This window comes from Rhizopus delemar, genomic scaffold, assembly GCF_000149305.1.
Source record: "Rhizopus delemar RA 99-880 supercont3.1 genomic scaffold, whole genome shotgun sequence".
In the NCBI taxonomy this organism is placed as follows: Eukaryota; Fungi; Mucoromycota; class Mucoromycetes; order Mucorales; family Rhizopodaceae; genus Rhizopus; species Rhizopus delemar.
The window spans coordinates 4136525-4149403 of record NW_027137827.1 but is presented as its reverse complement, the minus strand read 5'-3'; the positions used below and the strand labels follow the sequence as shown (position 1 = coordinate 4149403).

Below are 12879 nucleotides of genomic sequence, written 5' to 3'. Positions count from 1 at the left end.
AAGGACGACTATAATTATGACAATGTAAAATAATATGTAGATTGTGATGTATGGTATAAAAATAGATAATCATAATATTGAAGGTATGCTGGGAGATTTTTTTTTTTCAATTATATTACTGCAAGCTAGTTGCCAAATACTATGATTTATATCAGAAATTTAAATAATTGCGTACATTTCTTTTAATAGTATTACCACGACAATTGTTTGATCATCCCCATAGACTTTCAGCTTTTCTTGAAGGTATCTTCTCCCTCTTCTTTCAATCAGTGGAACCCCATCAGGTCCCACTTCTCGATTTTGTCGTCTGTGTTGCCTATACCCAGCAATACTATTATCATCTGACTCATCCAATGTTTCAAAATCACGATCATCTATAGTCAATGCACGGTTGAGAGCATCCTCAAGGCTGTCACTACTTTGACTTGATAACACGCTACTTATACTGCTTTTTCTACTGTTGATACTATACAAGGTAGAGATACTATTGCTTTTTCTTATCCTATTATCATCACCTTCTTCTGCTCTACTACTACTACTATTATCTTGAAAAGGATTATCAAATAAGCCCGCAAGCGAACGAGGTTGCTGTTGTTGCTTTTCCTCTACTCGTTTAGGTGTGATTGTTGCTTGGTTTTCGTCTGAATAATCGTCATCTGATTCTTGTTCCTCTTCATGCTTTTTTAAATAGTTTAGTAAGCGTTGACTCCACTTTCTGCTGAGTGTGCTTGTGCTACTGGCAGTACTGCTAGCCTCTGAGTTGTTATCTGATGTATATCCTTTATGAAAAGAAGATGTATTATTTTCCAATTTAAAATCATCTGTGACATACAAATGGTGATAGATGAATGCTTTAAGTGATATTGTCATAAATACAGTATGTAAATAGGCCAAATAGGAAGCATCAGACTATACAAATAAGTTAGTTGCAAAAAATCAAATGAGATATGAATATTACAGAGAAAAGTGACATTCTATCCAAGAATTGATTTATCCACTGCCCTTCAACATAAACGGGGCTTGAATTAAGTGAGCCAGTATCAACGTCCAGTACGCAGCTACTATCAATGTGTATACTTGAATCCAACTGACCTTTATCAATGCCAACCAACTTTATATTCTGTACATCCCTTAGTTTTCCCTTTTCAAACCATTCAATCACTTGATGCCTTGTTATACTCTGCCCAGGTACAAAGACAGATAAGGCCTTGACGACTTGCTTTATCAAACTAGTGAGAATAAATTACTACTGGTTTTATATGCTAAACATATGCGGTTTTTTACTCTTTGTTTTTCAAACTTCCTTGCACTAAAACAGCTCTGCCGGTCATTAAAGAAAATATGACATCCACAATTAAAGATCGATAGCGTCCAAGGACACTTAATAAACCGATTTCTTCAGATTTCCACAGTTGTGAGGCAGTAAATAAAATAGGATACAATTCTGCTGGCTGTGTGTCTTCTGATATCTCTTTGAGTTCCTAATGACTCCATATTATTGCCACATGAAAAAAAAAACGTGTGCCTATCAAACATACCTTTGATACTTGTCTATTGTAGAAAAAAAAATTAAGATTAGACAAGAGAAAAAAGCAAGAGATACAAAGAAGGTCTATACTTACTCTCTTGGTTGAGGGTTTACCATATTCAACATAAACGTATGTCCCATCGTAAGCGCAAAAGACACGGGCTCTATAAAGGACTCTTCTTCCTCTTCAAGGTCAAGCACAACGCTACTTTGACCAAGATACACTGTCATTTGTTTGAGACACTGAATGACTTCATGGTAGATATCATTCATGATTGAATTTGAAAAGGTCAATCGGCGCGTTGGCACATTGGTTTGAGGTTCAATCATGGAATACACCAAGGGAATCACTCGAGTCGATTGCTGACAGAGCTGAGCCAAGGACCTTAGTTTTCTTTCAAAATTAGGTACAGGATAAAGGGTATCTATGCAGGTCGGCTGATAGTCTCTGGGTGGTTCGATCGGTGGTAAGCTAAACTCGAGTGTTTCGAGAATAAATCTGGTGACTGTGGCAGCCTGTTCGATGGCCTCCATCGATAAATGCTTGGTGGTTGACTTTGTGTATTCCAAATCGAGCAAGTGGCATTTGAGGTCGAGCATAAAGTTGACATAGTTGCCTCGTTTCAAGTGACTCGAGGCTTGATGAAAGCGTTCCCTGAGGTCATCGGACTTGATCATCATTTTGTTGAAATCTCGAGTGATGTAGGAGAGTGAAACTGGATGAACATAACCTCTTGCGTGAATATCGAATAACGTTAAATGATGTGTCTTGTAAAATTAGTTTTTTATTTAAAATAATCCCCCATTTCTTCTCAGTTCTTACAAATGCAGAAAATTGATGTTCATTGTCTGTAAAATAAACTTGAGAATCATCTGGTATTGAAAATGCTATGGGTGAATGGCAAGGTTCGATTGACTGACTAAATCCACATAGACAATGTCAGTTAAAAAGTATTTCTGTTACTATATTTTACTCTGTTCTATCAACTGAAACCACACGAAGAACAAAAGCATTGAGATCAAAAGAATTCAAACCAAGTCGTTTCAATTCTTGTTCTGAAGAGAGTTGTTTCAAGTCAATATATTCATCCCCACTTATAATCACAAGAGGCAGTGGACCTTCTATTTCTGAAAATTCACTTATAAGGACAAAGTCTTTATAAAAACATTCGTTTGTAGGTGAAAGCACTTGTTCATGCCACCAATTTGATTCTAATAAAGTTGAGTATTTTGATTATTGTTGTTTGTTATCCTTACGACAAGTCATTTTCCTGCTTCATAAAGAGAAAAAGAAAAAAGGAAGGGAATAAACGCTTGAGACACATAAAAAAAAGAGAAAAATGGCTGAAGCGGGGATTAGAGTGTTTTTTTATATTAAAATCTACTACTGAAGAAGATGCTTATCTTTAAAAAAGACATTAGGTATGAACATCCAATTCGGGCTCTGGAATAATTGTATTACTCTCTTGTGTCTTCCACTGAGTATTAAGAATAAAAGTAGATTGCCTTGAAGGATTTAAACCATGTCCTTTGTTTTCACTTTGTCAATATGACTGATTCAAGTAAAATATTATTTTAATGAGCAAAGAAAAAATAATTATATGCTTGTATGTGTATATGAATGTGTATAGATATGTGTATATGTTTGTGAGATGTAGAGTGGAATCATCTTTTCTATATTAAAACTCCCATTTGTTCAAGTTTTCATCCATAAAGAATTCCACCATACTTTTGACTTTAGATCCAGCTGGGTCTCTTGGCTTCATTTCTTTAATACGAGAGACAAGTTCATTAGACACCTTAGAAGTTGGTCTTGGTGACATTTTTTCATGGTGACTGATTTGAATGGTTTGTTCAAACTTGCTTCGGATCTCACTGATTTCAGGTGTTTCAGGTCTAGGAAGAGATGTTACAGAGTTGGGTGAGAGACTCGAACTTCTCACAGACGAACATGGCTCTATTTGATTTTCATGATTCACCAAAAGGCGAGTTGTTGTTGCGGCAACTTCTGCATCGTGTTCATCAAAAAGTGTGCTTGAACAAGTAGACAATTGAGGCACAGGTTGAAGGACTGCCTCCTCTGATCTTTCTTTGATCGCAAGCTCTTCTGGACCTGTCATCATCTGCTCTTCAATAGCGATTGACTCTCCTTTTTCTTCTTGGACCCGTTCCTTTTCCTCTTTTTTCTCTATTGTTTTGTTTGTGTCACTTTTCTTTTGGACAGGAGGAGGCTTTGCGACGACTCTTGTCTTTTCAAGTGATTTACCCGGTCTCTTGGTCCTTCCAGTACTGACAAGAGTAGAAGGTGTGTTCTTGGATGCATCACTCTTGGGTGACAACACCTTTTTTGCAGGGGAACCACTTGCTGATTTGTTTGTTACACCATCTAATGTTTTTCTTGATGCTGCGGAGTTTCCTACTTTGGTTTGTTTATTCTAAACAAAGAATTTATGTCAATAAAATACAACGAAATTAAATGAAGCATCCTACTAGCTGAGATGATCTTGGGGCCCGAGTAGCATCTTTTGTGTTTAAGGCTGTACGATTTGTTGGACGTACTGCTGCCTTTTTTTGTGCCAATACATTTGATTTGGATAAGATTGTCTTGCTTTCACTATTCATATTCTTCTTTGTGGCCAATACTAAGTGTTGATACAAATTTATTTCTTTTTCTGCATCATTTGCTGAGCTACTAGCATGCAAAAAGCATATATCCCTTTGTGCCCTATCATAACCATTCTTTAATAAAGTTTTTTTTTGGGGAGAGGGGAAACAAAAATCTATTTTTACTCTTTTTCTTGCTTTATCATTGCTAACCAAACGCGAATCACATCTTTGCCTCGTAAAACAAAGCCATAGACAGGTAATTGACTATAAAAGAAAGTAGATGTTAGTTTTCTCCATCATCTTTATTTGTGATATAATTACTTTTTAGCAATTTGAAATGTTTCTGTTAATTCATTCATGGATTCAATAGGAGTCTCCAACATCATTCTGAATCCTTTTTGCTTCATTTTTTGTTTGATTTCATCTTTTAACATTAAAGGAACGATACCCAAAGTCTTTTGTTGTTCTTGTCGATCCATATTTTATAATAAAAATAGGGAGAAAAAAATAAAAGAAAGAAGAAAGAAATGAACTTGTAATGAAATGACAAGCTAAAATAATTGAGCACACGTGAAGGGGGGAGAGAAGATTCCACGCGGACTTCCATTCCTCAATAATAAAGAAAAAGGGCTTTGATGCCATATTTGGGTAACTATCCCTCTTTTTGTGTACAGTATTTAATGTGTCTACATTTATTGTTCTTAAAAAAGAAATGCGCACGACAAAGCGTATACAATAAGCCCCATTTACTGCAAAAGAAAAACAGTTATTTTAAGAATCTGATTATCGATCTCAATATGTCATTGGCTTATATCCTTTATTTTCACTTGCCAGTGATCCTTCTATCATGAAATAGAAACAGTGAGCTTATAACCAAATAAATAATGTATTATAAATTGAGTTCTAATACTCTTTATTTTACTGCAAGAAAAAAAAATTTGTTTACATTTTAACCACATTCAACCTACTTTATCATTTTCAAAACCAAAGCTGAGAACATATTCATGAGATGTATAGTATTTGAAAGGCTTGATAGATATTTAATTTACTTTAGATTATCGTTTGCTTTATGATTCTACAGCAAAAAAAGAAATCAAGAGAAAAACAAAACTAGTGACAGCATATTCAGAATTAAAGATGAAAGAACGGATGGATTCGAATTCTCAAAGTGAGAGAATTGACTCTTGGTGTTGGAACAGCTCTTTTTAATAAAATTCAAGTTTTAGATGGAAATATAAATTATTCACCAGTGAAAAGCTTTAAAAACACAATTTATCCAAAAAGATCAAGTATACCCACAAAGTATTTTAAGAGATGGAAAGATAGATAAGACCCTTTGCATCAATAGAAATTTGATTCTTTAGACAAGTTAGTCCTCTTTACAAAGCGGAAAAGAAATTCAAGTTGTATGTGACTTTCATTAATACCAAAGAGAGCGCACTGCAAAAGATGAATTATTTGTCAGATAGATTTCTCTAATTGGATCAAGATGCTAAGTTATAAATAAAACAATAAACTTGTCATGCACATAACCACTCAAAAATAGAATTATTTATGATAGCATTCAGCCTCTGCTTTACTTTTTGTCTTGCTGAAAATGAGAAAATTATACGAGATCACAACGATGATGATCAACTGGTTACTGATCAATCCTTCAACGCATTGTCCTTTTACCTCCAATTTGAGGCGGAGTCAAATACCTGAAAATGCATGAAAACGAAAGACATAGCAGCCACACGTCATTTCGGATAATTTTTTTTTTTCATTAAAATCATAATGATTTATGTAATTGACCATCTTTTTTTTCTTTCTTATGGATGTTCTCGTTCAATACTTGCTTAAACAGGACAACAGCGAACAGCTTCCTGATTTAACATGGTACAATGTAGCAATAGCATCTTCATTTATTATTATCAATGGTAATAAGTACACTGCATTCATTAATTTTAAGCTGAAAAGAAAAGCGTGGTGTTAGGTATCATTTCATTTTTTCTTGGGTTAAAGCTTGAGAAATCTTTATTGACAAGCTCGATAAGATGTATTGTTCAATTAACAATTATGGCAAGTATTTGTATGTGTTTGGATCTCTATTGTTTATCTAGGATTTTGAATAGGGGAGTATACTTGACAATATCTTTAAAGCTAAACATCCTATACTTGTTATGCTTATGACATGTAAGATTCGCTTGGATAAATGCTTTATAGGCGACTTTTATTTATAGGTATGTTTGTGTAGTTTTACTTGTCTTTTTAAGTTCATGTGAAACGGTTTATAACAAATCTGAATGGTCTTTTAGTGGAATGGTTTGTATAACCCACTCCTTTATTCTATTACTTATCATACATAGTTTCCTACCGTGCTTTTGTCGACCATATTTTCAACTTTCTTTATTGGCATTATTGGAACACGCTATGCTATTAATGAAAAGCAATTTTGGTTACCTGAATTATTTATTCCGACAGTTGGACTATTATTGGGCATTACATCAGGCGCAATGGCAGTAGGATTAACAACTTGTTTGAAAAAGGCAGGTGAAGAATCAGAACAGATTGAAACTTATCTGAGTTTTGGAGCGACACGAAAAGAGGCTGGAAGAAGTATAGCTAAAGATGCGATCCGAGTAGCATTATTACCCACTATCAATCGAATGTCAGTAGCTGGATTGATTACTATTCCAGGAGCGATGACCGGTCAAATATTGGGTGGAGCACCCATAATGAGTGCTGTCATGTATCAGCAAATCATTACGTTCATGATATCAGCCACCTCTAGTCTAAGTGTACTCGCTGTAGTTACTGTAAGACATATTTCTTTATCAAGTGTACTGACTAACTTTTGTTTTATTAGTACTGTCTTCATCGTTTGATAGATAAACGACATCGATTACGCTCAGAAAGAGTGCATAAATATAAAGCAAATGTATTTCAAGATATCAAGTCATTATTATCTGAAATCTTTTGCTTTGTCACCAACAATGACACATCCTCATATCGTTCTTCTAAAGATGATAAACAGAATTCTTCTCATGAAAGAACTCCTCTCTTGAATAACAATCATTAGCTTTTTACGACAACAACAGAAAGCAAAAAAAAAATATAAAGTCAAAATTATTCCATCTGCTCTTTTTTTTTTTTTTTTTTTTTTTTTTTTTTTTTCATAGTCTTTGTAGAGCAAAATTTGTAACATGTGATTAAGCTACAAAAAGAGGAGTTGGAAAAATTGAAAACTTTGAACTATGATTGTCTTGTTGATCATCATGATATTAAAGACAAACTGAATGTCCTTTAGACAGAAATTATGTAAAGATAAATGACTTTGGACTATACTGATTCACTAGGATCTAATAGTTTTGTAAATAAAGCAGTGTTTAAGCCTTCAATGTATGATACAGCTCAAGTTATACATAGCAAAGCATAAATATCAATACTTCTTTACTCATACATAAAAGATATACAACATAAACATATGATTGAAAGTAGTTTTTCATAGATCACATGGCCAATAACAAATCAGAAAAGGATAAAAGTTTGCTAGCGTTTAATAGCCAGAAGATTAAGAAAATAGAATGATTATTTAACAAACAAGATTATTTAAAAGACTAAATTTGTGCAGATTAGAGAAAGAGTGCTGAAAACAGTCTATATTGCTCAGGTTCATTATCTTGTCTTTATTTGATCTCCTATAAAATAAGCACATTCTTTTTTTTAAAAAAAAAAAAAAAGGTTATCCTTTCCATTATTGTTTCAGATCGAGGGTTAAATTCTTTATTCACTTGATTTTGGCAAGATGTTTCGTCTCTTTGAGCTATTCTCCATTTCATCTATCCCAATTCCTTCTTTTTTAAACCTTCAACTCGACAAAACGTAGGATTATTCAGCAGAGTCTCGATCCTTGTGCCTTTTTATCCAAGTGATTAGAGTGGCTGCACTTTTGGAATACAGATTATCTAATTCAATACCCGTTTTAAACAGTCACGTATTGATAATGTATTCAAAAATGATTGGTTGGGAAATTTATTTGTCATACCGAGTATTACAAATACAGTGGAAAAAAACTTTTTTTTGTTTCCTTGTTTTTCCATTCATCAATCATACAAAAACAAAAAAATATGTCTTACAATTACGATGTGGCAGGATTAGACTCCCTGGTGTTTGATACACCAGCAGAAGCAACTTTACAATATGAAAAGGAGGTTGCTGACGAACTTGACTTATGGGTAAATATTGAATATATAAAAAAAGTCATCAGAATGACTCACGAAAAAAAAATTTTTTTTTAGAGCAATGCTCAATTCACATTTGATGTCAAACCTGGTGTAGGCATCTATGATGATGATAAGTCAAAGAGTCCAACGCCTTCACAGTTAAAGTCTTCTGGGTTAGATCCTGTCACATACGATACACTTGCTAATTACTTGGATTATGAATTGCCCAAGCAACACTTGGAGCAACAACAACAACAAACACCATTAAAGCGTATTCAACCACGTCCTTTGGCGCCTGCTCCTGTTCCTCCTGTAGCTGCTACTCGTCAAATCTTGCTCCCTAAGCCCTCGGCTGCTCCTTTGACTCATGTAGCAAACCCCAATCAACTCTTGGCTGCTCTCTTGTCTACCGCTGCTGCTGCCAATCCTGTGTCTCCTAGTTCTCCTAACATGACACAGACGAAAGCTGTAGCTGGTGTCAAGCGTCCTTTGGAGAATGTTGAAGAAGGATCGGCAACAGATGAAGACAAACGCCGTCGCAACACTGCTGCCAGTGCACGTTTCCGTGTCAAGAAGAAGTTGCGTGAACAAGCCATGGAACAATCTGTTCGTGAAATGACTGTCAAATCAGACCATCTTCAAGAACGAGTCAATAACCTCGAAGCAGAAATCAAATTCCTTCGTGGTTTATTGCTTGACAAGGTTAACAAAGCTTAAAAATATTTTCAACATAATACTCTCTTGTATATTCAACATATTCCAACTTTTTACATATTCAACATATTCCCCCTTTTATATATTCAACATAATTCTTTTCAACATTATTTGTACCATAGATTCAACATTTGTACTTTTGTAATTCAACATTAGCATATATTCAACACTAATAAAACCTTGCATTCAACATGGAAAAACCAACCCAAAAAAATACGTCTTTTTTTTTTTTTTTTTTTTTTTTTTTTTTTTTTTAAATGCCTTAATACAAGTAACTGCGCATGTGTCAAGTTACACGTCATTTTACTTGAATCGCAGCAGCATAAAAGAATTTTGTGGTCTGATTTCATTTCTTACTTGACACAAGCATATCTTTAATTTGACCACATTTTGATTGATTGGATTCTATTCATTTTGCTATTTACACAAAAATGATGTGAAACTTGGATAGACCAAAAGATTTGTTGTTGTTTTTTAAAGAAGAGGGTTAAACATGTGCAACTTTTATCTTCAATCTTCAAGGATGACCCATCAAGGCTTTTTAGAATAAATATTGTAGATGTTGACTATTGAATGAAAACGCGTAACTGAGCAAGAAAAAAAGAATGGATAGGTGAAATTGAGGATAATCCACAATAAAAACAAAGGGTGAATCTATATCTTGTGTAATAGTAAATCCGACGATTGCCTCTTTTTCGTTCCTTCTCTCTTGTTCCATGCAAATCCACTACACAAAAAAAAAGTTTTTCCATGTTACACAATCAAGTGTCAAAAAAAAAGGGCAGATAGACTATCTTCATTGCCAGGGAAATTCAAAACTGAGCTAATCCAAATGAAGTCTTAATTTTATTTTTTTTTGATTAAATAAATAAAAGCAAGCAAAATAAACAAAATAGTAAGAAAGCTTAATTATATTTTGCCGAACGGAGTCATCCTCTGTGGATAATTAATGTTCCGAGTTATACATCCCACAAGAGCATTGAAGGCCTTATACAGTGCGCCATAACGTGATAATAGCATGACATACACTAATGATTCTCTATCAACAAAATTGTAAAGAAAAGAAAGAGCGAGAGAAATAAATAGAAAAATATTAAAATTTGACAATGTACTCAGCAAATAGAGTCTTTTACCGAAAGATTATCCTTGAATACATGATAAAAAATAGAAAAGCCGGATTCATTTAAAGTTCAGAATATAACGAGATTTTTTTTTATTTACTTGACCATAAACAAGATACCCACACATACACACACACACACACATGGATACCTAAACCCTTTTTTTTATCATCCACTTCATCTCTTTCATTCACACACATATCTTCATCCATCATCTCTTGTCGCAAAAATTCGAATTTCTTTTATAAGCATAAAGACCTGTTTATCAATTAGAAAAGAACAATAGAGAGGAAAATAAATTTTTCCGTTTGTACTGAAACGTGCTACAAGTACGTCATTTTCGCTTGTAGGACATTCTAACGCAATACTTTATTTTTCTAGAATGAAATTAAAGAACTTTGGTATGCCAAAATCATATCCATTCACTGCCTTTTTTTTTTTTTTTTTTTTTTAAAAAAAAAGCAAGAAAATAACCAGAAAGTAGAAATAATCGGAGACTGTAGATGATGAATGTAGAAAAGAAATAATAAAAAAAAAAAGACTATCTTTAATTTTCTGTGTGATTCCTCAAACCCTTCCCCCCCCCCCTTGCCATTCACACAAGTCCACACCCCGTTTCGGATCTCACTTGTGATTATAAATACAACACCATCAATTATAACAGGGATTTTTTTTTTCTTTTTTTTTTTTTTTTTTTTAACTTTTATCTCTCTTCACCCAACAATGACCAAGTTATTCTACTTGAGCATTTTACTACTGTTCTTTTCACAGTATGTGTTAGCACAGCATGGTCATGCTGGTATGGACATGAATGAAACAGTCCCAGCATTCAATGCTACAGGAGATGAGCCAATGTCTTATGCACTCTATCCTGGAGATAAAGCTTATTTCTATCTTCATGTCTCGATGATGGTACTTTCTTTTTGGATCTTGATGCCTTTAGGTAAAAAGTGATGAAACCAATTCTCTTTTTCATTATTAATCATGTCATCAGGCATTATGTTTGGTATCGCTAAATCATCGCTTCATGTCCCAACGCAGTTATTGGCATTTGCTGTAGCCATGCTTGGTTTCTTTTTCGCTAAATTGTATGGCCATTCGACTCCTCATCTCTACAAAGGAAATTCACATCATACCCTTGGTTGGATCATGTTCTTGCTGCTCATCATTCAAATGACTGTGGGTATCGTGCGAAAGATTGCCAATGCTGTAGCTCGTAGCAAGGGTACTTATGAACAATTGGAAAGTGCTCATCTCATGCGCTCTTCTTCCTCCTCCTCCTCCTCCTCCGCCGATGACGGTCATGACAGTAGCAGTAGCAGTAGCAGTAGCAGTACGAGAAGCAAGACGAGTGGAGAAACCTTACGAATGAATGAATTTGACCATGACAAGCATCATCATCTTGGGAATTACGAAGAGGATGAGGATGAGGAAATGTGCTTGTCTCCTACTACGCTGGCTCCTGTAGATGAAAACCCTGGGTTTACAATGCGTTTGTTTAATGCGGTTTCACCTTTTATACCCAAATTTGTAAAAACCGCATTTGTAGCCCTCGCTGACAATTCGTTCACAAACGTTTTCTGTCGTTATTATCATCTGATTATGGGAAGAACTTTTATTCTCTTGATCTTCACTCAAACCTTAAGCGGTCTTGTCGTCTATCATGGTGTTTGCAGGTAAAAAAGTCAACAAAAACACTAGATTCACTTTTACTTACAGGCCATTTATAGATCTTGGGAAGTGTTGGGATGCATTGCTCATTTGATTAAAGGTGGTATCTTCTTCTTTTATGGTATGATCACCTTTGGCAGATATCTTGGTGCCTTTGCTGAAAGAGGATGGGCATGGAATCATGTTCCTAATGGCTCAAATTTCAGCTTTGAAATGGTTGAATCCGGCTTGATCTTCACTTATGGTATCACAAACACCTGGATGGAGCACTTTGGTCAAGACCCCGAATGGACTCATAAAGACTTTGAACATGCCAGTCTCGCCTTTATGTGGTGGTGGTGTGGATTGATTGGTGTCCTTGTAGAAAGTAAGGCTTTACGCAGACTGTTGGAAGGCACAAAGAAAGTGCGTGAGGAAAAGAAGCAGACCTATTCCTTAAACCCCTTCCCTGCTCTCACTGTCTTCATGACTGGTATTTCCATGGGAAATCATCACCAGGACACTGCTTACTCTAGCAACATTCACTGGCTCTGGGGCCTTTTACTCTCTTCGGCTGCTGTTTCTCGATTGGCTACTTACGTCATCCTGTACCGTAACGCACCTTCAGAAAAGACGCCCAGTCGACCCCCTACTGAACTCGTTGGCGCTTTCTTATTGATTGCTGGCTCTATTCTGTTCATGGCATCCAACTCTGGTACTTTATTATGGTTACGTCGTAATAATGTAGATTCCATGTTCTTGATGAATGTCGTCGTCGCTTTAACTTCCATCACTCTCAGTTATGTGGCTGCTTTAATGATCATCAAGGCTTGGGCAAAAAGACGTGAAGATTCAAAGAGACAACGCTAGGTCCTTCTCCCTTGTAGTAGACGAAAAATAATTTTTGTTTCTATTATATGTACTACATCACACTAATCCTTTCCTTCTTCTCCTTTTTACATATTATACACATATCATAGTAATATAACTTTATATAATTCATATAATCATTTTAATAAAAAGAATTTTTTTTTCTTCACATTCATCTATCTTT

General features: G+C 34.9%; 5 protein-coding genes across 5 annotated transcripts; 2 read left to right on the top strand and 3 right to left on the bottom strand.

The window, feature by feature from the left end:
• Window positions 1-115: 115 nt before the first annotated feature.
• RO3G_01602 (uncharacterized protein) lies at window positions 116-2209 on the bottom strand (the record flags this gene model as incomplete). The annotated part of the gene is made up of 5 exons (XM_067656193.1): window positions 116-139; window positions 196-909; window positions 959-1229; window positions 1285-1481; window positions 1643-2209. The coding sequence occupies 5 exons, from the start codon at window positions 2207-2209 to the stop codon at window positions 116-118; spliced, it is 1773 nt and encodes a 590-aa protein (XP_067512294.1).
• Window positions 2210-3207: 998 nt separating this feature from the next.
• On the bottom strand, window positions 3208-4614 carry RO3G_01601 (uncharacterized protein; the record flags this gene model as incomplete). The annotated part of the gene is made up of 4 exons (XM_067656192.1): window positions 3208-3963; window positions 4088-4253; window positions 4319-4399; window positions 4457-4614. The coding sequence occupies 4 exons, from the start codon at window positions 4612-4614 to the stop codon at window positions 3208-3210; spliced, it is 1161 nt and encodes a 386-aa protein (XP_067512293.1).
• Window positions 4615-7121: 2507 nt separating this feature from the next.
• Window positions 7122-7322, bottom strand: RO3G_01600 (uncharacterized protein; the record flags this gene model as incomplete). The annotated part of the gene is made up of 1 exon (XM_067656191.1): window positions 7122-7322. The coding sequence occupies one exon, from the start codon at window positions 7320-7322 to the stop codon at window positions 7122-7124; it is 201 nt and encodes a 66-aa protein (XP_067512292.1).
• Window positions 7323-8244: 922 nt separating this feature from the next.
• On the top strand, window positions 8245-9057 carry RO3G_01599 (uncharacterized protein; the record flags this gene model as incomplete). Its single annotated transcript, XM_067656190.1, has 2 exons — window positions 8245-8352; window positions 8416-9057. The coding sequence occupies 2 exons, from the start codon at window positions 8245-8247 to the stop codon at window positions 9055-9057; spliced, it is 750 nt and encodes a 249-aa protein (XP_067512291.1).
• A 1841-nt stretch (window positions 9058-10898) lies between these two features.
• On the top strand, window positions 10899-12695 carry RO3G_01598 (uncharacterized protein; the record flags this gene model as incomplete). The annotated part of the gene is made up of 3 exons (XM_067656189.1): window positions 10899-11118; window positions 11170-11851; window positions 11906-12695. The coding sequence occupies 3 exons, from the start codon at window positions 10899-10901 to the stop codon at window positions 12693-12695; spliced, it is 1692 nt and encodes a 563-aa protein (XP_067512290.1).
• Window positions 12696-12879: the final 184 nt, after the last annotated feature.